The sequence below is a fragment of the Sebastes umbrosus genome, chromosome 1 (genome assembly GCF_015220745.1).
Source record: "Sebastes umbrosus isolate fSebUmb1 chromosome 1, fSebUmb1.pri, whole genome shotgun sequence".
Taxonomy (NCBI): domain Eukaryota; kingdom Metazoa; phylum Chordata; class Actinopteri; order Perciformes; family Sebastidae; genus Sebastes; species Sebastes umbrosus.
Genome location: NC_051269.1, coordinates 36088992 through 36116600, shown reverse-complemented (window position 1 = coordinate 36116600; position 27609 = coordinate 36088992). Strand labels below are relative to the sequence as shown.

The window sequence follows — 27609 nt, the reverse complement described above, 5'->3', positions numbered from 1 at the left end:
AAAACATATTGAATATTAATTAATAGTTTGTATGCAAAGATTAACTCAGTCAATAGTTCATTTAATTTGCAAAAGTATGTGCCCTCTCAAAGTAGTGCTATGATGTTAGATGTTGCAAATGCAGATCCCACTGTTCTGATTGTATAAAAAAGTAACTTTTTTACTCAGATTTTATGCTTATGATGGCATGTTCTTTAAACTATGACAATTTCCCTAAAATTTGAAAAAAAAAAAAAATTGCAACATATATGCACAATGAGATTTTTGATACATAATCATCAGTAATGTGGATATAATGACAAAGTGGGTAAAGGCAGATAATAGAACAGCTAGAAGAGTCTGGTAAGTTCAGAAAATGACATCCCTTTACTGTAATGCAGCCTTTAAAACCACGAAAAGACAATTTAGGCCCAGGCAGGCTAGAATAATCTTCTACTTCTTTGGTGTTTATTGGCGGTTGGCAAACCAGCTTATAAGTGCATTACCGCCACCTACTGGACTGGAGTGTGGAGCAGTAAATTAGCAGGAAAAAAAAAAAAAATAATATAAAAATAAAAAATAAAAAAAAAGAATACTTATTAATAATAATAACAATAATAATACTAATACTAATAATAATTAAATTCTCTCCATTATTCCTGTTGCCCTTAAGTAATTAATTAGAAAATTGTGTACTTTCTTAGATATCTTTCCTAGCAGATTCCCCATTGTAATATTTCCATCATCTACTCCTGATAGCAATTCCCTTCTTTCTTCGTCATATTTGTTGCACTCTATAAGAACATGCTTGACAGTTTCCGGTTTATTACAGTGCGTGCATAGTCCAGTTGGGTGCTTGCCTATTCTATGGAGTGTTTGGTTTAATCCTGTATGTCATATTTTCAGACGAGTAATGACCATCGGCAGGCTAAAATTAGTTGTTGCACTGTTTTTAATTACAACCTTCTCTTTAAATAGCGCAGTTATAATCTTCAAATATGAATGAAAAAACTGCTCCATTGCTTTGAGTACAGTAAACTACAAGGAAATTAGTAAACAAAACACCTACCGAGGTTTTTCCTCACACAAAATGAAGCACATTACAGTAAATCACACTACAAGAACAGGTAAAAAGGGGAAAAAAATGATTTACAAAAGCATTTTGAGAATATCTTCTTGCTTTAAAACTGCCCATCATAAAGGTAATTGTTAAAATAATAATTATTTAGTATGAAATGGCTCAAATAATCAACTGTAGCTGTATTAGTTTTAACCATACACCCCATTATGAGAAAGTTTAGGCGTACTCTGTGCAATTATACAGTATATTTAGGGGATTTACACATTGCTTATTCAGAAAGTTAATTGCTCAATAGTCTAGTTTTTTTTCTTTCGAATCACCCTGTTGCGCTAGAAGATATTTGATTATATACATTATATACAAACATGCACATCATGGAAATCTATCATCATATTTGCATAACCACCATACAGTATATGGTTTTGCTTGTGCTTGCATTACAGAGTCTTTACAATGTAAACTGCTCTTACATATGGTAGAAGCTTGAACAAGAAAGCAATTTGATCTCTTGAGATGAAGGCCCCATTTACATCTGTAATTCAGCTGGATAACATTTGCAAATAGTGTTAGTAGAGTATAAATGTCTGGTGTTTGCACTAAAATCTAATTCCTTATCATGACTGTTATTTCAATTCTATTAACAGTATATCTAGTTTAATATTACCTATGGCTTTCAATTAACTTTCAAACCGTATTTATTCTATGCAACTTGTCGTTTTAGTTAGCTATTTTTGTGTTAATTTATGGGCCAAATGAATATAAGTGAGTCTCAGCTTGGAGCTCTTGCTGTGAAATGCATTTTGTTCAAAACAATGTTTGTGTTTAAGTGCTTCAATGTAAGTGGGCTGTCATATACTGTGTTTAGCCTCATCTGCACCAAAAATGTTGAGCATCTTTTCAATGAAATTAGACGTCAGTGTGAAATCACCAGATTAGACAATAGCAAATGTTGACCAGTGGATACCAAATATTCTAGGGCTGAGTAGGACAAGTAAAAGCTGTGATTCAGTGGTTTTCTCTTTCAGAGACAGCAGGGCGGGCTGGAAATCCTGAATGGAGTTGTAGCACTGGCACTCAGTCATCCTCATAAAGAAAGAGGGAATAAAAGAGGAGAATCCGAGACACTCTGAAGACACAAATAAGTTAAGAAGCCTTTATTATATCATAGCTAGAAACTTGGAAGTGAGTCTTTGATGATGGCTTGCTTTTTTGTTTTGTTTTTTTTGCCAAACATGCTGGGATTAATAAAGGCTTTTACTCTTATTTATGACATCAAAGTGTCTTGAAGTCTTCCGTCTTTCAGTCCTCCCCTGTGTCTTTCCTAAAGAGCACCTTAGCTCTTCTTCTTTGTTCTTTTTTCAATGATCAGAAGCTGTATCTTCGTCCACCTCATGTCCATGCTTTTCTGACACAATGTGGTTTATGCAGGATTCTAAAAGGATGTCCAGTGTTGGAAATGTCAAAATTGGAAAATACAGTGTTTTTCACAGAATCAACACACAGAACAGTATGTAGTCACATCCGTGTTTACTGTTCACTCCCCGTCAGCTACGTAGCAAACTGCTGATAAAATGCCAGCTTCACCCTCTCAATGTGATGGCACAGCTTGATGGCCGGTCCCAGCTTCAGGTCCATACACTCCTGCACTGTGGGCAGGTTCAGCAGCAGCAGCGCCTGTCCGTCAATCTCCTATGAAAACATGAATTCATATCACATGAAAATTAGTTTTGGCTGGTAAAGTGATGTTCTGTATTTGTGACCATGGATATAATACAAGTGTATAATGTACTTATTGCAGTAGAGTGGAGTGAGCTCTCATCCTGAGTGGCCTTTGAGTCTGTGAGTATTTCTTACCTGATCCAAGAAAATCCGTGCAAGAGGCGCACAGTCGGTGGTCCTGATGAAGCGAACCACATCAGTAATGCTCCACTCCAGGGGGCTGGTGTCCAAACACAACTTCTGAGGAGGCTCGATCTTTGAGGTCTATGAACACACAGATATGGTGAATCAGACAGAGACTCACAGCTGAAGTGGAAAGGCTCACAGCTAATGCTGAGGAGAAGGGTAGCAGACCTGAACATTTCATAAAAAGAAACACCGGCTGCTTGAGTCTTGTTGATTTTCTCATAAGCTGTTCAGAGCAGGTTCAGGTCACGGTGAAAACATTGTTTAAATTTGATTGAAATGGATTAGTTAGGTAGAAAAAGTTGCATTTGATGGAAGGGGCAGAGAGGTGGGATTGTGCATACAATCTTTAATTTTATGCTGGCAAGAATTTGTATTTTACGCCTAGTGGTACACAATAGAGTATTCATTATGGGCCGTGTCCACCAAAGCGTTTTTTCCTGAGGGCAGCGTATTTTTTTAATGCTTTGCAATGACAGCGCATTTACATTATGATAGAAACGGCAGCAGCATGACGAGGCGCTGAGTGTCTATTCTGCATTTGGTGTTTTTTTCAGGTCTCCAAGAAAAACACTGCGCTCGTCACTGTCACTTCTAACCCAGCCATCCAATCACAGTGGAGGAGGGTTGGGGGCAAATATCCTACCACAAAGACGTGAACAAATGTGTTTTATTATGGGTATGTTGTGGTCTTATTGTTTTTGTTATGCTATTGTTTTATTGTTTTTACTGTGGACTTTATCTTGTCCTCATGTCCGGAGCATTTGACCAAACGAATCTCCCCGTGTGGGATAATAAAGTTGATCTGAATCTGAACCAAACGATCATACTCACCAAGATGTTTCCTCGGCCACAAAATCTCATGAACCGACATGACCAGCGGGTCCGTCCTCTCTCCCTACGTGCTCAAGCCTTCCCTTCATCCAGAGCGAGTACTCTACCTTGTGCCGATATGTTTACTTCCGTGGATATTCTGTATCATAGCAACCAGTTGCAACCAAAGCGGCTCAACTGAAAAAAACCCTGCGCCTCCAAAGCGCCCTCAAGCGCTCCCAGCTGAGCGTTTTCAGAAGAGCGTCTGGCGTTTTCAGCTGGGATAAAATGCTTTGGTGGACACGGCCCCTTAAAGACACACTGTCTGGAACGTAAACTTGGATACCAGAAGATAAATATTTTCAAAAGCATTTGTTGTTACCTAGTCATTTTAAAATTCTTCCTGACTTTCATTACCTTTGGTGAAGGAGGTCGGTTCTCATCGTCAGAGAATGAGGGCGAGCGGGGTTTCCGGCGCCGGCGTGTGGGCCTGGGTGTCGCTGGTGGGGAGGGCGACGGCGTGGTGGGCTGAGACTTCCCAATCGACTGTTCAGAATCATCCTGGAGGTCGTCCTGCAGCTCAGAGCCAGAGTCACTCAGGGAGTCATCTTCATCGAGATCTTCTTCCTCTCCACTGCCCTGTGAGCAAAAGACACGGAAAACAAACAGTCCATTAGCAAGTAAAGTGTGAGGAAGAATCAAGGTTAACAATGAACTTATGCATCCTTTAATGTAATCAAGGAAATATGAGCATGCGTTACCTGTGGAGACCCAGCAGGCGTGTTGTCCACTGAGGCTGAGGAGCGTCTCTTCTTATGTACAAAAAGCTGCTTCCTCCTCTTCCTCCTCCTCCCTCTTCTCTTCACTCCACCCTCCAGGTTGGAGTGGCCCCCGGGTGGACGGCCAACGCGTTTACTCTTCTTCTTTCCATAGTAATATGCTGACGACAAGACAACAGGCTTTATTGTGAAATGTTGCATTTAGACATGTCTGAAAGAATTGAATACGTCATCAATATAGATGGTAATTAATTAATTTTTAATATGTGCATTCTCTACAGGGAGAGCATTGATAAATAGGCTGTAAAAGCACGTCTGTGGAGTATATGTGCTGTCTGAGTGATATGAAAACTTAAGAGACCGAACATAAAGTGTAATCATTTGTCTGTTGCTATCAAATTGCATCAGTTTCTTAACCCAAACACTGCAGTGCAGCAGCAAGTAAACATACCAACAAATCTGGGACTTTGTGCCGTCAACATAGTTCAGCAGAAGATGAAAGCAAACCAACCAAATATTCATTGCCTGTGGAAAGTTATTGCATTTTCTAAATCACAAATTCTGTTCCTCTGCTTCACAGACTCTCTATTCATTAAGGCATCATTTATGTACTCGTTGATTATTTCTATTCATGAGCAACACAAATTAAATGAACTGAAGGTTGCTGGAAAGGGAGAAATTAATGAGCTTTGTGTTTCATTACAGGGAGTTTGAATAATGTTTAGAATTAAAGTCACAACTGCCAAGCAAGTATAGAGATTTCTAAGCTATTACAATCGCAGCAATTAGAGGTTCATCGTCTGCTTTGATAAGAAAGCTTCTGTTCAATGAGCAGTCTCTCGTTCTGTAAACCACTTACTGTATTTGGTCTTGGTGAGGACAGAGCAGTTCTCCGAGCAGCGCTCTAGAACCATGCGAGGTCCAAACAGGTTCGGGCAGCACTCTAGCTTGATGCAGGTTTTCCTGCAGAAGTCTGCCACGCGGTCTGCAGTGCGGACTATTTCCACAGTGGCCCGGTAACTCTTTCCCTTGTACCTGACATTGAAAGAAAAGAAAGGTTAAACAGTAAATAAATAGTGATAAATCTTTCGTATTTCCACACAATATTAGATCGTAAAAAATGTATATTTTCAAAAACCAAGTGCCAAACGTATCTGACTAAAGCTCCTATTGTGTTCATGTTTGATCTAACAAGGTTACTACGACCAGCAAGGTCTCCCTTAAAGGGACAGTGTGTAGGATTTGGCGGCATCTAGTCGTGTGGTTGCAGATTGCAACCAACTGAGTACCCCTCTGCTCACTCCTCCCTCTCCAAGACTGCGGTAATGTGAGCTGCTGAGTGCAAAATCCTGTTCACCTCGCTCAGAGGCCATCCTTAGCATAATAACACTAGGTTAGGAGCAACGGAGCAAGTCAGGCTGGCGGTACCACGGTTTTGCACTCTGCGGCTCACTTTAACACAATTTCACAAGTGTGACGGAGAACTACGGAGGCCTTCAGGTAACATAAAAACATGAAAGGCTCTCTCTAGAGCCAGTGTTTGGTTTGTCCGTTCTAGGCTACTGTAGGAACATGGTGGAGCAACATGGCGGACTCCATGAAGAGGACCCTATGTAGTTATGAAGGACTCATTGTAAGCTAACGAAAACACAACGATTCTTAGTTTCAGGTGATTATACATTAATGAAAACATAGTTATGAATATCATATTCCATTTCTGCTAATAGATCCCCCCAAATGCTACACACTGTTCCTTTATAAGTAACTCAGATGCTGTCGGCTATATCGTTGCTTTAATGAAGTATCAGGAGCTCGTGCTGGGTTCATTAATTTCCACTTGTCCATTCAAGTACGTGTTTAATCCAGCATATGGATCCTAAAATAGGCCAGCTGTGAACACTCCTACTACTCCTGCAGGTTTTTCTACAGAATGGAGTATTTTGGGCCGAGGATTAAATGGTGCTTCCCCTCACTTGGCTTTGAGCGTCTCTCCGTGGCCCTGCCAGCGGCTCTCCTGGTCCAGCTGCAGCTCTCTCAGCACACGGCTGGGCTTGTACGCCGAGTTTATCAGCAGACTCAAAACCTGGACACAAGACATGCAGAGAGTTGCGACACTTACTATACAGGTTATCTGCAGGTTAAAGGTTTATGTCTTTTATTTTTTAATTGTGCTATGTGTAGCATTTTAACATCAAACAGTTACCATTTTCATTTTGAGAGAAGACTTTCATTACTGTTACTGTTACTATTACAAATGTGAGGGAAATACTGAAGAAAGAGGAATGAGAGAATGTATTTACTGAGAAGGAGCACAAGTAGCAACTTCCTCTTTTTGTCAGAATGCAGTAGGTTTCAACACCATGGTGTGAGATTGAGGACATCAGTCATCTCCAACATGATTTCATTTGTTTCAAGTAAATATTCAAAGTATTCAACTAGTTAAACAATTATAAGACTAAGTCTGTCTCTGAAACCACATACCACGCACTACATACCCAAATTGTGTACTATCATTCAACATACTTTTGCATGAATAAACAGTAGTTTTTATCTTTTTGGATGCACTGAGCGGTAATTTTACGTTGTCACTTCCTGAGAGCCTCCTTGCCGGTTGGAGATGTGTAACCATGGTAACCCGTAACAACCTCATGTGACCAAAATGACGATTTGCGAGGATCAATGTCTGAAATCTTATACTTACACTTAAATTGAAGCGCTATTGATGTTACCGAGCTGTCCTTCAACGTCAGTTATGAACGTTGTCGTCACAAAGTACAGCTGAGGCTGATGGGAATGCCATTAGGTTTTGCAGGTATTTGGTCACAAACCAAAGACTTGATGCTATATGGAAAGCTAAGGGTCCCTCAAAGCTTACAATTTGGGAACCCCGAATGTCTGTCCCAAGCTTTATGACAATTAGGGGGTGTCGCGATATACCAGTCTTGACGATAACTGGGATATTTAAGAAATGAAACATTGATATCATATTAATAATACACCTATGATAATATGGTGTAAACAATCCAGCGTGTCTTAAATCACAGTTTTGTGCAGTTATGAATTTGACTGATAGCATTATTTATTTATTAAAAAAAAATAGATATTATAGATATATCTATAGATATTGCGATAATATCGTTGTCTTTTGACCAAGATAATCGTGTAGTGAGAATCTGATATCGCGACAGCCCTATTGACAATCTATTCAATAGTGGCAGACCCAGTGACCGACATTGCCATCCACAGCTAAACAAAAACCCTGAACATATCACCATCAACCTTCCTGTTTGTATTTAGTGACTGAGGGATGATACCTGTTTTGTGTTATTCATACAGTAAACAGCTGGACTGGCCCCTCTCACCTCTTTGAGCACAAGGACACAGTTTCCAGGACCAATGAACTGAGGAAGCTCTGCGATGCGTCCCTTGTTAAGGTAAGGCCCAGAGAAACAGCGATGGTTGAAGTAAATCTTGGGACTGCAGTATTTCCCGTTTCCCTGTCCTGCACGTGGACACAAAATGAGATACAAATGATGACACAACCACAGATTACACAGAGAGTCAGTAGATGGGACTTTTATCACAGATTGGGATCCCTCAATGGGACCTGGGATGATGCACTCACCTGTCTCTGAATGGTAGGCCATCTGCTGCTTGACAGCGTCAGGTGACGATGACTTCGGTGGAAGTCGGCTGTAAAGTGAAAATTGAGTGAGATGTTGAAAGGCAACAGGGCTCGATCCATTCAAACCGATAAACCAGTCAACACCACAGACTGTATATAAAGATGGACGACATGACAGCTCCCCAAAAGTGAAGCCAAAACATCTCGATCGCCCCCTAGTGGCTGGTTGCACTATAGGTCATAAATCCCGATACTCTCTATGTCAGCAAATGGGACATGGGCCAAACTAAAAAGTCAAAGTACTCGTCAAATTAATTTTTCCCAAAGATGGTTTCTGTCATTTTAGGTAGTTATTATCACGCTGATGTTAATGTGTTCATTCTTCTGATAAGTTTGGAATTGATTAGTTATTAGATGCGATAAAAAAGGGGGTGAGACGTCATGATTGGCAGCTGTGATTGACAGCTGCTCTGAGGGAAGTAGTCGCGGAACCGGAGGCTCGGGAATTTTACGAGAGGAGAGGTAACTTTAACTTTCCATAACCGGCACCAGTCTGTCTAATAGAACATGTGTCAATTTGATCATAAATGTAGTTATGAAGATATTATGATTAGTTGTTGTGTCTTTCTAGCCAAACAGCTACCGTGGTGCTAACGTACCAGCTAGGTGGCTCACGCTAACAAGCTGCGGCTGTACTCAGCATGTGACCTCGATACCACGACTCCAGCCCCCCAATCACTACTGCGCAGACTCTGGCTGCAAATGACGTAAAAATCTCAAGATGGCAGCTCCTGTGTCGGGGATATTTTCACTTTTGTACAGTGGGAGTAGTGGAGATGTGTCGTCCATCTATATATACAGTCAATGGTCAACAGCCCCACCCTTCCTCTTATACTCACTGTTTCTCTGGCTGCACCACAGCAATCTTCCTCTCTTTTTCAACTGCAAAACAAGGACAGACTAATGTGTTCCCAGTCACACACTATGACACTACGCCACTAATTTAGAAGTCAGGGTAAAAAACTGTACTATTATTTGTTACAGCATTAGTAACAGTCTCGTTAAGGCAGATGTGTGAAGATCACGAGAGTCCACTATGATGACTCATGTTGTATACCTGAGGGTTTGATTGGGTAGACGAGCGGATAGCCGTTTGTCTCACACCAGCTGACGGGGAAGATGTCGAGGGAGTCCACATGGACGATCAGCTCTGGCATGGGCTGCTTCAGTCCTGTACAAAAACACACAGCTATTAGACAATCACTGACAGTGAGCAGCGGTAAAGATATTACAGACTACATTCACCCTGGCATGGATGGCACATTCAGCTAGAGCACCTGGAAGTGACATTCATCACTCCTTAAACACTTACATCATGTAATATTTTCAAAAGAAATTAACAGTGATTTGAGCAATAAATAAAATGTATAATGTCGCACAATAGTAAAACTTAATCTACTTGTTTGCATGAGTGGAAGTATATACACAAACATATTACCATCTTTTAATTGCGCAAAGACAAGACATAGGTTCCATTCACACCATATCAGGTATTGCAGCGATTCGCTGCAGGGTTGTAGTGCAGCCGCACCGCCAGATCTGGTGTGAATGCAGTCATAGTCTTACATTTTATAATACGTAACAATGTTGTATCTGCAGTGTCTAGACATCAAAGCATCCAATAATATGGGAAAAACAAATGTCACACAGCGTTATAAATGATTTACTTTTATTTGCAGGTTAATCTGTGACAAAACATCTCGTAACATATATAAATGTTAATTTGAAAATCCAATTTTACAGGAACATGTCCATTTGTGAAGCTTCACCATGTTTACACACCTTAAAGGCCCTGAAAACCTATTATTATTATTATACAGCTTCTTACTGTAAGAGATATATGTTGCAAGGGAGATGCCGCTGTCAATCAAATCAACATTTTTGAGAGCTACTCTCACTACCTCTTTTTTAAAAAGCTCTTGTTAACACCATTTTAAAGAGTTTTTAGCTGCTTGAAACAGCAAGATGTTGTGTCTGAAGTGTTCAACACTAATTTCTGCTTCTCTAGCAGACTGTATAATCTCAGAAGCAGTGATCTTGTGTACAAGCTGGTGTAAAATACTATAATCTGTGTCTCTCACACAAATAGAAAGGGAGCTGCTCAACTAGGGAGCCAGGAAATCCAGATTAGATCCACATATGTTAATGCTCTACATCAGTGGTTCCCAACCTTTTCCCTTAGGGGACCTCTTTTCTATCATTGAGTAAACTGTCAACCCCTGACTAAGTGACATATTTTATGGATATTTCGTATTATATCCCATGCATAACAATAACAGCTAGAACAATTGATAAACTGTAGAATTAACCCAAATAATGAACGCAATAACTGCAGGAAGTTTGTGTAAAATGAGCGATTTGGATGAATTTGAGCGGATTATTTCCTGTGAATATTGCATCAGAGATGAGTTTTTTATTATTTTTAATACAATTCTCTGTTTGTATTATGTATTTTGACAATTATACATTCTCAATATGCTTTTTTCTTTTTTTGACAAATTCAGTGTTTTCTTCTCCCTGGCACTTGGTCATTGTTGTATTAGCTCTTTGGTTGTTTTAACTGCGTACTTTTCTAATGCAGGACGAGGTTGTTTAGCAGAGAGGGAAGACTCTGTGATTATAACTTGTGTTCAGGTTTTCACTGTGCCCTTATCCTGTTTATATCTTAAATAATAATCCAAACTTTAAAAATAATTGAATTTACTAGTTCTCTTCACATAAATATATGAAATGCTGAGATGTAGGCCAACTTTTTTTTGTAAAACAAAATTTTTTTAAAAAGTTGTTTTACACTCCTTAAAATCAAGAAGGACTCGCGACCCCGCGAGAAGTTTGTGCGACCCCCAAGTTGGGAACCAGCACAGGTTAATGTTCTACATGACATGTAGAGCTTTAACCTGTGCTGTGGGACATCACAGAAATGACACACGTTAAATTTCTACTTTCATCTCCTAAAATAAACACATTGTTTCAGTGGCCCCCTCTCACCTTCCAGGTTGAGCCAAAGGTATTGACCTTTGACCTTGGTGACAGTCGCCACGTGAATGTTCTCAGGTGACAGCAGGTTGATGGCCTCCAGTTTCATGGCCTCTTTGAAGCTGTGGTCACACAGCTCCTGGTAGGCAAATAGAGAGAGAGAGAGAGAGAGAGAGAGAGAGAGAGAACTCATGTGAGAGCGATTTCACTGCAAAGCGTTGTGTGATTTGTATCTGTTATGAAAACCAAACATAGTGATGACACATGGCATCATCACTGGTATTCTACTATGCTGTCTGTCAAATGGGTAAAACCTAATTTTCTACATTCTGTCGTATATGATGTTGATGTTACGATTAAGAACATTTCTGATTGTATGCGATAGCTGAATATAAAATCCATCTCCTCCAAGGTATAATGGTTACAAGACTACAGACAGAACTGACACTTGTCTGCTGTAGAGTATTATAGCATTGATCTGAGCAATGTTCAACCTCTGTTCCCCAACAACCAAACCCATACATGTGACAAGCAAGTGGGCACCAGATACAGTAGGTATCGGACTTAATAAGCTGCTAAAGCACAATGCTTTCAGAGTACTGTCAATTTCAGTCCAGTGTTCCATCATATTACAAGCTGTTGGGGGTCACCTCTCACCGTGAGTAGCACACACAGACACACATCAGTTGAGTTGACGGTGCTTAATGTGGTCCAGGACACATTCGCCTACACACTGATAAAAGAATGTGGCCATATGTGGCTATATGTGGCTCAGACCACCTCTCAATGTGGTCTGAGCGATCAGATCTCAATGCGTCTTGAGTGTACTTAGAGCTGTCCACTTGTGATCAGATCACCCAGGACGCATGTTAATATCAGGTCTGAACAGGGCCATTGGGTCTTTCACTGGTGGTGGGTTTGTACATGAACCCATTAAGGCCCAGACACACCAAGCCGACAAAAACTAACGCTCACCAACGACCCCAAACTGTCCGACGGCCGACCGTCAGTTTGGTGCGTCAGGGCCTTTACACTGAAGCCTGACCAGTGTGAACTCGGTGTAAAAGGGGAAAAAAACGGAGGTTGACTTACAGTTGGGAAGCAATGTTGAGGAGCTGCCTCAGCCTCGCATTGTTTCAGGTAATCTGCCCAGTCAAAGTCCGGACCCTGGTATCCTGTACATGATAAAATAAAGAAAGAAGGGAGAAAGAATGGACAGAAAGAGAGAAGCGAGGACAGATAACGGAAGCAAATCAAGACAGGGAAGGAAAGCATGTCTGATCTAATCATCCCCATTCCTTACTCTCTGGTATCACTGATAACCGATAAAGTGAGTGGCTATAAAAAGGGACAACATTTGACAGAGCAGACCTGGTGGGGGGCTGAGAGTGAGTCCATTTTTGAGGCTCCACTGAGTCGGGAAGATCCCTGGACTGTCTCTGTGACACAGGAAGGACCTCCAAGCACCCTCTGATTCCTCGATACCACAAAGGTCGTCCATCTTCACAAGGAAGTACTGCTCATTGAACACCTGAAGGAGAGGAGGTCATTTTAGGACACTTCCAGACATACAGTATTTAAAGTTTTTACCATCTGTTTCACTTCACCGAGTCACACTAAAGTGTGCATCAAGCGAAGACTTTACTAGACTGTACGATGAACGTTCAAAAGGATGTAGTTTCACACATGTTTGTGGTCTTTCAAGACTCTGGGGTGATCATTTTAGCTAGTGAAGACAGGGTGGTAATGAAGACAGAAAGCATAAACAACTACAGCAAATGAGCAGCAAACGAGAAAAACATTGCAGCATCGGAGAGACAGATTTGATAGGAAAGTCTGTTACCTTGGTGACAGTGGCAGGCCTGATTGAAATAGGAGCAGCAGGGTCAACAGCCTCCAGTTTCATTCCCTCCTTGAAACAATGAGCAGCGATGGCGGGCTGATCCTGAGACAAACAACACACACACACATGCAGAGTCATTTTCAAAAGCTCAGCATCCAATTAAATAATAATAATTATCAAATCTTAACTAGCAAATATGCAATAAGCAGTGATTTGTTTGGGGGCGCAAGGTTGGCAGTACCTTATTGAACTCTGCAGTCAGAGCTTCATCCTGAGGAAGGTCACTGATCCTCTGCCTCACCTCCTCCCACTCTGCCTCTGTCCGCAGGGCCAACAGGTCTAAAACAAGCAAACACACACAAATCAGCTGCTGAAGAGACGTCCAGATGACTAGGGTATCCTTTTGATTATCATACAGATATTTAACCCTAAGAGACCCACAGAGACCTGTTTTTGTCTATTTTAATGACTACTATGGGGACTAACATCATCACATATGAATAAAGTTGGGCTCATTGGATCCATAAGAGTCTCAGCTTAACAGTGATACCCAATTTATGCAATTACAAGACTGTTTATGGACCCCAGTATGTATCAAATACATCATTTTTAGAATAGGTGAAAATAACACATTTATACTGCATTCAATAAACAGCATGTTTTTGCCCCAAACTGCATGTGATTATCATAAAGTGGGCATGTCTATAAAGGGGAGACTTGTGGGTACCCATAGAACCCATTTTCATCCAGATATCTTGAGGTCAGAGGTCAAGGGACCTTTTTGAAAATCGCCATGCCAGTTTTTGGATTCCTTAGGTTTTCTAGTTTCATATATCAGTACCTTCACTCTAGCGCTAAACGTGAGCCTGCTACAGCCTCTGACAGACAGTAAAATCGGCCGAGGGCGCCGGTGCCCTCAAGGAGTGCAAGAGGTTAATGAAAAAGGTACATGTGATATAATTTTACACTGCACACTTTCTTATTTTAATAACTGAACTTATATGTGTTGCTTGTTCTTTGTTCTGGACCTCCACTCAGGTCGCCGCAATGAATTAAACAAGCAAACAAAAAACAGCGTTGTCCTCTAAAATGTTGCAACCACAAACCCCATTAACTTCTTATCAGGCGGCACTGGGTTCCAGACGGCCTTATAAACAAGATGATGTGCAGAATTAATAAGGCTGAACTTCGGTTGTTACCTTTAATTACATATAAAAAACCCTGATATCTCCCCTATTCTTTTATGAAACGATAAAATACAAGTAAGACAAAAGGCTGTGTTTACTTCTTATGCACCACTACTGCTCACTACATTTTGCAACAGCAAGGAATCCAGGTATAATAAAAGCCTGGCATTAAATATCAATGAGGCTTTAGCTGTAGTGGTAGCAGAAGGTAGATCAGCTGTGTCAGGAGAGAGATATCGCCTCCGGTGCTTCTTACACCGTGCACATTAACAAACTTTATTCACCTGAAGAGCATTAGCAGATCGTGGCCTTGAGAACAATGATCTATCTAATCCTGCATGGAAAATCAATTTCAAGGTCTACTGGTACCATCACATTTTGAGTATTGGTTCAAAGTATTATTTTTTTTTTATAAAACTCATAAAGTAATTAAACAGTAGATCTGATGTAGTGATTATATATAAATGACACAGTGTCATAGGTAATCATTAAGGCTGTCAAAGTTAACGCGATAATAACGTGTTAACGCTAATTTGTTTTAACGCCACTAAATTCTTTAACGCATTAACGCAATTTGCGTTTTTTAGGTTGTAGCAGGCTCAGTTTTAAAGCGAGACTGAAGGTACTGGTATCATATGAAACTAGAAAACCTAAGGAATCCATATTTACCAACCATGTCATACTAGCTTGTCATGAAGGAGGCTAAATAACGCTCCAAACTTACACTAAATTTTGGCGAGGAAAAACTGGCATGGCCATTTTCAAAGGGGTTCCTTGACCTCTGACCTCAAGATATGTGAATGAAAATGGGTTCTATGGGTACCCACGAGTCTCCCCTTTACAGACATGCCCACTTTATGATAATCACATGCAGTTTGGGGCAAGTCATAGTCAAGTCAGCACACTGACACACTGACAGCTGTTGTTGCCTGTTGGGCTGCAGTTTGCCATGTTATCATATGAGCATATATTTTATGCTAAATGCAGTAACTGTGAGGGTTTCTGGACAATATTTGTCATTGTAATAAATATATACATAGTACATACTACATTTGCATAAAGCAAGTATATTTGCCCACTCCGATGTTGATAAGAGTATTAAATACTTGACAAATCTCCCTTTAAGGTGCATTTTGAACAGATAAAAAATGTGCAATTAATTTACGATTAATTTCAATTAAATATTTTAATCAATTGACAGCCTTAGTAATCATATGATAATGTATAACTGAACATGCATCCAGTCTATGATCGCCAAGTGGATTCTTCATGTGTCCTTCCATCTGAAACTATTACTCATGCATGGTTTGGCAGTAAACCTCAACATTGTTTTTCCTTTTCTTCCTTTTGTTTCTAAATATAAAATCTGACCCGTGTCAGTGCCACCGACCTGAGGGAGGCCTGAGGGTGCAGCCGTGCTCTTTAGCCCAGCCTGGTGGGTGGAGGCGTGGGTGGAGGTAAAAGAGCCAGAGGGTTGCGGGCGTGTCTGGGAGGCCCTCGGTGCCTAACAGACGCAGCTTCAGCCTTCCTCCGACGTTCTCCTCCACCTTGGCGGCCCAGGCGAGCCCCGGGTCAGCGCCGTCCTGGAGCTCCACGTAGCAGCCGGCACACAGGAGCTCCACCGGGTCTCTACCACGCTGGGGCTGTGGGGAGGTGGGGGGTGGGGGTAAATAACAAGCTGATAGCACACTTACACAAACACAAATGAACACACGCCTAGGCGAAGCGAGGAATTTGTACGGGGAGAGAATGCACTGCATGACTAAGTGGCAGAACTGAAGCACAGTCACTGAAAGCTAACTAATGGCTCGAAAGAATTTCACAGGCTGTTCCTACAGCACAACCTTGGTGCTGTAGGAACAAAAGCTCACAGCCTTGTTTTATTGTAGACTCCACGCAGGGTACGCATGCAAGACTTCATAACAGCTACAAAATCTTATTTAGTTCAGGTTCACATTTAATCCGACGGACATTTTAGGTGTGATGTTTTTGTCTTTTTGCCATTTCAAAACGGGCATAACAAACATATCAAGTTCTTTGAGATTTAAATCAACACTATAAAGTGGCAAACAACAGTAAAACAAAACATAACGTTGTACAGTTGACAGCTGTGTGCGTGTCAAGACAGCAGAGTCATAGTTCACGAATCTGATCACCTGAGGGTGTAACCTGTCAGCTTGGTGTTTTTCTAATGTCAGTTGTAGTTTGCCTCGCCACTTGAACAGTAAAGGGGAAAGTCTGGATTTATTATGACAACCTCAGCGGTGTTATTTACTGCATTATGTGTTTTTAAAGTCAGATTAATCATATCAATACTGATAGGGGAGATTGTTCTTGGCCCAAACAGAGACTTGGGTGAAAGACGAAAGCTAACGCCCCACACTGTCTGTGTGTGTGTGTGTGTTTGTGTGAGGAGTTTCTAAGAAGGACAGCTGCTGCGTTCCCGTCTCTTACCAATTCCAGCAGGTTGGCAGGCGCGCTGCACTCCTCAGCCAGGGCCTTTTCCAGCACAGCCTCCCAGTCCTGGTGCTTCTCACGCACACCTGAGGTGGATCATACACATATATACAGTGTTTAGTTTATTAACCAACAGAAATATACACTCATCTGCCTGGTCTCCTTTTGACACCCTAAATCACAGCATCAGCCATTAAAAATAAAAGAATAAATACTGGAATTAATTAAAAAATAACAGATTATTACATCTAATAGGAGTTTTTCATCATACTGTGAACAACTTTCATCTGTGTTATCCAATTGCTTCATGCAGTTATTACAGTCTGGAAAGACAAATCAAGTATTTCAGCTGCTCTGGTATTTCACTTCATAATATTTCTTTTTTTTTTTTAAATCATGCTTTTTATTGTTTGCTTAAGAAAAAAAGACTACAACAACAGCCTAAACCACAACAAATATAAGTAATATGTACATATAACAGATGGTAACTGTAAATTGAAAAAAGTAAAAATAATAAAATAAAAATATAAATAAGTGAATACATTTAAAAAAAATAATAATTTAATAAATGTATTTAACAATATATGAATAAAAATAAATAAATAGTAATGATAATAATAAATAAATAAATATAAATGCTCCATAACATTATTTGCAGTAATTAAAAATGAACAGAAGAAAACAGTGAAATTGCTTCAGCACTACACCGATTTTCCAGACAAAACTATTTCTCATGAAACTAGAAGGACAACACAACTGTGACAACTGTGGCAGCACCGTATCGGGAAAACAGAAATATTCATTACCCCTGGCCTTGCTGAACAAAAGTGCAATTACTTAGTTGAGTTCTACAATTAAATAGCATTTTGACAACATGTACACAGTACAAACAACTCTGTGCTCTCTCTACGGCTCACCTGTCCCTGACGCACTCACAGAAAAATATAAAAAGAGAAGAGAAAAAAAATCCTCAAGTAGAAGCACTAACGTTACGCTAAAGACGTATAAACTTCAAGTAATAATCTCAAAGATTTTCATTTAAAGTCCCTATCTATCGCCAAATGAGGTAACACAATTGATATTGAGCCTATGGCCCACTGATAAAAGTATTGCAATATTTATATATTTACAGCATTATGAACTGGGTGTCTGTGGCGACATTCACGGACTGTATTAAGTTACAGCTAACGAAAACCCAACATTTCCTACAGCTGCAGCGTCGCATTAAAAGCATTTATCTGGTGAAACACGAGTTATTATGAAGTAGTCACAGAAAATGCAAAGTGACTGTCAGTGAGCTTGACACTGACTGCTATCATTCATCAAAAATGGGTCTACAAAACAAGACAACGGTCATTTTCATTAGTTTTTGACAGCGGATCAGATTTTAAATATTGCTGGGAGTAATGGAACAAGAACAGTGACAATGAGGTAACCAACTACTTTCACTTTAGCTGTTCGCAGACTCATGCCGTGTGCAGCATTAAATCAGATCACAGTTGTTCACAGAACGATGAAAAAAGGCCAATTATTTCCTGACTTCTTGCAATTTCCCCACTGTTGGACTAATAAAGGAATATCTTATTAAAACAACAATAGTTTGTTTTGTTGCCCCAAGTATTCTGGGAACTGTAATATTAAACCATATTTGCTGTTACCACCAGTAAACAGGGTGACGCCAAATCAACCAAGACTGAAATCTTACGGATTGACACTTTAGCATCTGAAATGAATCATCAATTTGCAATTCATCATCAAAGCTAACTGTGAGAGACTTTCATGTACCAAATAAAATGATTAATATTTGGCACCGGAACAACTTTTCATGGCTGCACATAAGTTTTATATCACACTCAGCTCTACAGAAAGACACCATGCAACCTGTCTAGTGTCAATAGGTGGATTACTACTTTAACTACACCTCTCACAACAGCAAAAAAAAAATAAACCGCCGTGCCAACAGCAGCCATGCCTCACCCTCGGGGGCCTTCATTGTCTTCCCGTGCTGGCGGCTCCAGCCCAGCGGGTGGAGGTCCGCCGTCATTAAGTCGCACCAGAAGTCGGCACGCCGGTCATCCTGGAAGCCCTCGTAGCGCAGCAGCAGCAGCTGGCCACATGTGGTGATGATGTTGGCCACCCAGTAGGGGCTGTCAGCCTCTGAGCGCACACACACCTCCAGCTTCATGCCTGGAGTCAGTCCTGTCTGCAGGCCCTGGTCCACCTGAGACCAGGACAGAAGAACAGAGATACATGGAATCATTAACTTCATCTGCACACTCGCAGTTAAACCATATTTTGTTCTGCAGCTGGTTACACAAAAAAAAACTTACATAAATAACAGAGAAGAAGGGAAATGATTACTTTCATTCTACCTGTCAGTTAAGTATCATGTGTTAAAAGCGTATTTATAGAAGCGTTGCTACTGGTGATGCTACAGTGACTTCTGTGTAGATTACTTTATGACTGGATGCCTCTACAGCTGTTTCTAGGGGCTTTACTAGCTGACGCATTCCATAAATTTGAGTCATATTTTCAGATTTAATACATCATTTGAAACTAACTTCTTCAGAAAAATGTTACACAGATGTTTAGTAATTGATTATGAATAGCTGGAACATCCTGTGATGTGTGTGTTAGCTGTGAAGGTTGTCACCACCCACATGCTTGAAGGCGTGATGGGGCACGGACGCGGCACCCGTCTCCTCCAGGTAGTCGTCCCAGTTAAAGTCAGACGCATCCTGAGCAGAGTCTCTGTCTGGAAGACACACAACACATTTCTCTTTTCCAACCTGCTCTACAACAGATCATCTTTTTCATTTCACACAGCCGTTCACAGAACAGTTCTTACCAGACTCCAGCGACTCCTGACTCATGCTGGTGCCCCCTCAAGGCCGAGACTAGGAGCTCTGAGGAACACAGAAGAAGGATTATTATCCAGCGACTTAACGAGAGTAAATGAACAAGCGCCGGTTTAAAACTCTGGCGGCAGAATTGCAGCTATCGCATTCATCTGCAGCACGCTATGCTGTGACTTAATCAAATCACAATCTGCAGATCTGGACATCACTAGGTAAACTGAACTCGCTACTATAAAGATTAATGAGGGTGATGATACCGCTGGCTTCTAACAGCCCGCTCAGCAGTTCAAAAACCAACTGTATCAGCAAAAAGTTACACAAAAGAGCTGGAAACAGAGATCAAGACTTACTTTAGCTGGCCACCATATTCACAACACACCTCCTAAGACACATCGGTCAGCATGCAATGTGTCAGCCAACAGCTACAGATAATAAAAAATAAGCTAACCAAGATGGTTTTGTTTTGTTTCTGTCGAGTTTGAGTATGTTTTACAATCAGCGAGGTAACATTTTTTTTTTTTTTCAGTTGAGTCTGGTAGCATAACAGCTGTTTCTTTTGACATCCAACGTGTTAAATTAAGGGTTTATTTCATCCAAACCAGAGTCGGTGATTGTTGGAATTGTGGAAAGAGCTAATAAAGATGGTTTTAATGAGTTGCTGGAGCCGATCCCAGTTAACATTGGGCGAAGGTAGGGTACACCTTGGACAGGTCACCAGACTATGAATCGTTCTAAATAAAGTTAAAAAACAACAACAACAACAAAATAACACGTCCATTTCTTCCTTGACAAGCATCCTTGAGTTTGAGATACACTAGATGCCTCGCGGCACATTGTATTTATTCAACATTAAATATTAAATAAAATGATAAAAAACGCCGATAAACTAAACAAAGGCCGCCGCCCCACTGAACCTTTTTTGGGGCCAGTTTGGAGGGGATTGGATGAATAGTATATTTATGAGACAAACACACAAACACACACACACAAACCCACAAACCGCTCTCCAATTATAGTAGTGGGATATTATCAGTCAACATTGAAATACATTAATATACCAGCAACCATGACAGTAGCATCATTAGGTCAAGAAAGACACAATCTAATGGCCTTAATTTATCAACCCTGTTTCAAGGCCAAAATGAAATTAATTTGCATTTGTTTGGATTTTTCCAGCCATTCTAAAATCAAGGTCTCCTCGTAGGCCTTGATAATAGAGCTGGTTTGGTTACTACATCAACATTCAAGAGCTTCTATCTGGTCCTGGACTCTATCAATACAAAACAGGAGAAGTGGTGATGAATAAAATCACAAATTTACATGCTGCACATTTGCCGTTCATTAGGGCGGCACAGGCTACCACCACCTAAGTAACACACACCAGATGGTATGTGGAAATATATTGAACTATGCAAATCTCATCCAGCTCCACCTCTACTTGTGAAACTCGTCTTTTTAAAAACCGTCATACATTTTCCTGCCCTGCATGTGAAGATCTCAAACAAGGCTTTGACATGAATGTGGACACACACGTCAAGCTTTGACACATCAAACTGCCCCACGGCATTGTGGAGAGCAGATGAAATAAGTTAATACAACAAGAGAGGTGGCATGAATGAGACCGAGGGAAGGGAGCGCTGGGCGTGACGACAGCGGGGAGAGCGGTGTATGGGATGCTGAGGAGAGCTGCTCTGTCACAGCAGCTCCTTTCAGCCGGCCTGTCAGGCCCGTCTTTGTCACGTCTGACATCTCTATTAAAACCAAGGCTGCCGTCAGAAACAACCCCCACCACCCCACCCCACCTCACGACGACCGGACTGCCAACGCGACCCCCGTGCTCCACCGGGATCAGCGCCACCTTTCACCCGCGACCCTGCCCCAGACTCCCTCTGTCTTTCTCCCCCCCTTACACACACACACACACCAGAGGGCCTTATTGTCTCTGGGGGTCACACTCCTGACACAAGAGCGGAAAAAAAAGAGCAGTTAAGAAGACAGGAGTAGAAATACAGGCCTAAAGTTAAGAAGCTGTGTTCTAACACCTGATGCTGAGCTTATAGCTCATTTATGAGTTCTGTTTTGTGTAGAGCTGCAACGATTAACCGATTAGTTGTCAACTTTTAAACTATTTTGATTATCGATTAATGGGTTTTGAGTATTTTTTAAGGAAAGATTCTCTGATTCCAGCTTCTTAAATGTGAATATTTTCTGGTTTCTTTACTCCTCTATGACAGTAAACTGAATATCTTTGAGTTGTGGACAAAAAAAGACGCTTGAGGACGTCATGTTTACAACTTCCAGAACACTTGACTTGTAAATAGACATTTTATTTTACTATTGTATTCTTATTTTATTGTTGGGTCATTGGTGCTTTTTTATATATGTTTATATACTATTTATATATACACACCTATGTTTTCACTACTTGTGTACATAACAGTCCTGTCTATTCCTCACCTTTATTGTCCAGCTTTGTTGTCCAAGCTGTTATTTCTGTAAGTACATTGAGAGTCAAATTACTTGTGTGACGTACTGATTTTTTGGGAAACACCGATCGACATTTTATTGACCAAACAACTAACTGTTTAATCCAGAAAATAATCAACAGATTAATCAATGATGAAAATAATCGTTAGTTGCAGTGTTAGTTTTATGCTTATGATATATAAAAACTACTTGCACCTTCCTCGACAATCCATTTCCTGGCTTTTCTATGTATGTGATTGTTTTTAATGCATTTTAAACCAGATGAAACTGAATCAGTCATTCTAAATTCAATTAAAGCAGTGTCACCCTTTAAAGAGGTATATTGATTACAACACTTCTGAGAACTATCATTTGAAATTCCTGAAGACGCGTTTTCAATATTGTCTCTTATTCGACTGCCTGAGCTGTAGGTTTCTGCAGCAGTTGACTTTGCAGAATAGCACGGTGTCGGCTTGTACGGCCAGGCAGGAAGAAAAGCAACTTCCCCTGTTTCATGTACTGCAAGTGGTCTGCATGGACGACAGCTAACAGCAGCCTGCCTGAGTCTTTCTGCACCAGCCGAGACTCTGACTGAACCTGAAAGAGAAAGGGCCAAATGTGCACACACCCACGCAAACACACACACACACACACACACACACACACACACAAACAAGCACTCACACAGACCACTGAGATCCACACTACATCCTCTTTACAAGCACTTACTGAATTATTCTCATCCGCACTTAACATGTGATCAGAATGAGCTTTTCTAAACTACCAAGCCTTCCTGAACCTTTGAGGTCCCTGGGAGGGAAATACAATCTGACTAAATACACATTCACACAGCATGTAGGCCTATGCATGGCGTCTGCAGGAAATAAAAGTCAGCTTTCAATAAAATTAGCGGCTGAAACATTTCCCCAAACACTATTTAATGGCATCTGCTGATCACCAGTATGACATTATAAGCAGCAATGTGGCAGAAAATTAGTATGTTCTCCTGTTGGTGTCCATCCAAAACCTATTTTCAGAAGAGCACTTATTTGTTTTTCTAATTATTATCTGCATTGGTGTTATACTACGGTAAGTGTTGTGAATTTGTAGCATAAAGGTTAATTTCAACTAAAGTATAAAAAACATATTTTTCTCACTCACCTATAGTTGCTATTGAGCCATGCAATTAGTTTTGGTTTTATGGTACCAGGTTCTTTCTGCCTTCACATTAATACAAAGGAATGAATTGGTATTTTCGCAACTGATCGATTAGTTGTTTGGTCTATAAAATGTCATAAAATGGTGAAAAATGTTGATCGGTGTTTCTCAAAGCCCAAGATGACGTCCTCAAATGTCTTATTTTGTCCACAACTCAAAGATATTCAGTTTACTGTCATAGAGGAGTAAAGAAACCAGAACATATTCACATTTAACAAGCTGGAATCAGAGAATTATTTTTTTTCTTCTTAAAGGAACAGTGTGTAACATTTCAGGTGATTGATTAGCAGTAATGGAATATAATATTCATAACTAGGTTTTCATTAGTGTATAATCACCTGAAAATAAGAATCGTGTTTTGTTTTCGTTAGCTTAGAATGAGCCCTTCATATCTACATAGGGAGCAGGTCCTCTACACGGAGTCCGCCATGTTGCTCAAACCAAACACTGGCTCTAGAGCAGGGGTGGGCAAACTTTTTGGCTCAGGGGCCACAATGAGTTTTAAAATTTGACAGACGGGCCGGTGCCAGTATCAGATGGATGAAATGTTTGTGTGAACTAATATAAATTACAAGTAAAAGCCATTAACTAAAAAGTAAACAAAAACTTACATTTAATTTCAGTGGGAACAGTGTTGTTGGTCACCCTTTTTTGCCAGTGCATCAAAGGTTGGTGTCAGTTTGGTTGTGGCAATTCTAAACCAATCCCACCTACTGCGCACAGAGGTTTAAGGGAAAAACAGTAATTTATGAAAAAAGAAAATGAAAACGCCCTTTTAAACACGAGGGGGAACACAAGGCAAAATCCTTGGCTAAATAAAAAGTGCCGAAAGGTAGATTCGAACCCCGGCCTGCCGCGGTAAGAGCTCCCGCTCTACCGGGTGATCTATAACACACAGTTGCTACATGTAAAACCGCTGAACTAACCAACTATGCACCTTGAATGGGTTCATTCAAGGTGAAGACCGTGGTGACGGTCAGAGTGAGGTCGAAATAGATCTTAATTTTTTAAATAAGGGCTATTAGAGTGTTCGTACTGGGGAGTGGGATCAACTGAAACGCCGGGTATCGCAGGAAAAAGGCAAAATGAATGCGGTCTTTACCATAATTTGGACAATTTTGTACCAATATTCGACGGGCTGTATTAAAAAGCCCAACGGGCCATATACGGCCCGCGGGCCATAGTTTGCCCATACCTGCTCTAGAGAGAGGTGTTCATGCTTTTACTTTACCTGAAGACCACCGTAGTTTTGCCGCAGAGTGCAAAACCGTGGTACCGCCAGCCGCCGTCTGACTTCCGTTGCTCCTAAAGTAGTGTTATTATGGTACGGATGGCCTCTGAGTGAGGCGAACGGCGTTACCATGGGTTTGCACTCGGCGGCTCACATTACTGCACTCAAACCGATTAATTGGTTATCAAAATGGTTGACAACTAATCGATTAATCGTTGCAGCTCTACTCAAAACATTGAAAAGTTACATTTAAAAAAATTCTACCGCAACATCTCTTTCCACCAAACTCTAAATAATCAACACTGTGAACAGTTTTAATATGAACTATTTCTTCGGTAGAAAGTAATTCCAATGAAAACAGGTTACAGTGAAGTCTGGATTATCTTGTTTAACAGGCAACGCTAGGCAAATCAAAATTAAACTTGCCTCTTTTGTATTGGGGTGGTGGCAGAAATCTCAGACTGATGTCTCAAGACTTGACACCATAAAACCATCTGATGATAGGTCAATAGCACTAAGTGAGAAAACATGGGGGCTTTTTTGTAGTTTAGATGAAATGACCTTTAAAAGGCTGGTAAATAAAGTTGAGGTTACACTCCATGGCACCCCTGATAATAGCTATGATAAAACCGCAGCCCAGCGGAGTTTTTTTCAGGTTTCTATGATGACTTGATACATGACACCTGCCATGGCGATTTAAATAACGTCATCAAAGTGGCAAAGAAGTACATTTAAATAAATGTCTGTTAAGTCACTATCTATAGCCAAATGAGGTAACTAGTAACGCAACTTGCGATTTTTTAGCGAAGGAACCTAAATAACGCTCCAAACTTGGCGAGGAAAAACTGCCATGGCCATTTTCAAAGGGGTCCCTTGACCTCTGACCTCAGGATATGTGAATGAAAATGGGTTCTATGGGTACCCACGAGTCTCCCCTTTACAGACATGCCCACTTTATGATAATCACATGCAGTTTGGGGCAAGTCATAGTCAAGTCAGCACACTGACACACTGACAGCTATTGTTGCCTGTTTGGCCACAGTTTTCAATGTTATGATTTGAGCATATTTTTTAATGCTAAATGCAGTACCTATGAGGGTTTCTGGACAATATTTGTCATTGTTTTGTGTTGTTAATTGATTTCCAGTAATAAATATATACATACATTTGCATAAAGCAGGCATATTTGCCCACTCCCTTTCAGGTAAACATTTTGAACGGATAAAAAATGTGTGATTAATTTGCGATTAAATATTTTAACGATTGACCGCGCTAGAGGTAACACACTGGGGATTGAGCCTATATGGTCCACGGATGAGAGTATTGCATTATGTATATATTTGCTGTATTATGAAATGTCTGTACTGATATTCTCAGAAAAAAATGGTGTATACACACAATGGATGCACACAATTCTGAAAACTTGAAGCTCATGTACAGACATAGAATTTTTCTAATCTATTTCTATGCTCATGTATCAACAAAAATCCACCAGACTGCTAAACTCTAAGCACAATTACAATGTTTTCACTGAAATAGAAATTCAACCATAGAAAGTTTTGCCAATGGAGCACTTGAGCTCAATCTTGAAGGGGAATGAGAAGGCTTTCGATGAGTTGTGGGCACCTTTTCTAAACCACCTCCCAAACTGTACAGCAGATTTAATACGTAGGGGGCATTGCACTGTGGACTGGTGCCCTTCCAGTGCCCCCATGAGCGTCTAACGTTCTTCTCTGGGCATTTTACTGCCTTGCCTTGGCTGTGTATTCCCTGATTTGTATAATATATCCAAGCCCTGACAATTCTGCATAATGTATTTTCATGTAATGTATAGATCTAAATACCATACTGTTTTTTTTAGTCTTTCCAACCACGAGCAGGTTTGTCCTTGCTGTCACACGATTTCTGTTTTTGTGTTGTATTTTGATTTTGAAAATTCAATAAAATATTGTGGGAAAAAAAAAAGAAATTCAACGATGACTGAAATCTTAAGGATTGCCACTTTTAATATGGATATCACGGTTGTCAACAAAGGTTTGCTCTGAAAGACCAAGCAATAGGGAGCTGACTTGCTCTGCCAAACTGACCTCTAATTCTGTCAACAACTTGCTATATAACTTCACACCAAATAGGATGCATGAGATGAAAAAATCCACCAAACAGCTCGCACGATGGGCTAAATAAACAAGGCGGGTTTCAGTCATTCAGTTGCAAATGCAACCTCGTTGCCATCATTGCATAGCGGCACGTCAACCCGGAGCAGCGCTGCTTGCTGCCTGCCAGAGGATCACTCAAGTTGCACAACAATAGGGAAGTTAAGCACCAAAAATAGGTTGCAATAACAAGTCAACTGACAAATGCAACCTTTTCTGAGCATCACCCAGTCTATCTATCAGCTGTTTAAAAAAAGCACACCAATAGCATAACAGTTTATTTAGCTGGCTGTCATTATGTAAGGCTTCGACATTGTAAATATACTGATTATTGAAGGACAAATCCAATAGAAATGTCCACACAATCCTTCAAAACTAGCTTAGTGCAGAGTAGACTAACCGCAGCATTGAGACACACACAGAGAGAGATGGGCCATTAATGCAGAGAGAGAGACTACAGCAGTCTAACTTTCACTCTGGAGGAGAACAGGACAGATAACCGGTTGAGAGAATCATTAAATGTGTGTTTTAATACATAAACACGTGGTTTATAACGTGTGGAAGACACATGTTAAACCCGCCTGTGAGTGTAAGTTACTGGACGTCACACGGCTTCTTTGAGCAGTATATATATAAGAGAGAGAGCAGGCTGACGAGCAATAAGGGCGCTTTACACTCGAGCCGAACTCATCTTTATTTGAGAGACGGGAAAAAAGACGGATGCTGCACCACGACGCTAAACACCGCTACCACTCTGTCACTAACAACACACAGTACGTGAATATTTAGTCGCTAAATTCACCTCTTACCGATAAGTAGTTTTTCCAAGTCGCTTTTTTTTTAGTAGATGCCGTTCCTCTCCGACTGCTGCTCGCTAACAGTTAAGTTAAGCTAACGGAAATAACACCGGAGAGTCCCGGTTGGGTGTTTTTCAACATAAAACGGTGCGGAAGTTAAAACCGTTGTCAGAGCAACAGC

At 40.6% G+C, this 27609-nt stretch overlaps 1 protein-coding gene across 1 annotated transcript; it reads right to left on the bottom strand.

The window, feature by feature from the left end:
- Window positions 1-913: 913 nt before the first annotated feature.
- sfmbt1 (Scm like with four mbt domains 1) lies at window positions 914-27609 on the bottom strand. The gene is made up of 21 exons (XM_037782258.1): window positions 27441-27609; window positions 19554-19611; window positions 19366-19460; window positions 18683-18926; window positions 16703-16791; window positions 15639-15891; window positions 13303-13400; window positions 13062-13163; window positions 12590-12749; window positions 12311-12393; window positions 11231-11357; window positions 9300-9413; window positions 9082-9124; window positions 8183-8250; window positions 7920-8059; window positions 6531-6640; window positions 5417-5592; window positions 4540-4718; window positions 4196-4417; window positions 2915-3043; window positions 914-2749 (listed from the first exon to the last, which is right to left on the bottom strand). Exons 2-21 carry the CDS (start codon window positions 19576-19578, stop codon window positions 2609-2611), a joined length of 2598 nt encoding a protein of 865 aa, XP_037638186.1. The 5' UTR covers window positions 19579-19611; window positions 27441-27609; the 3' UTR covers window positions 914-2608.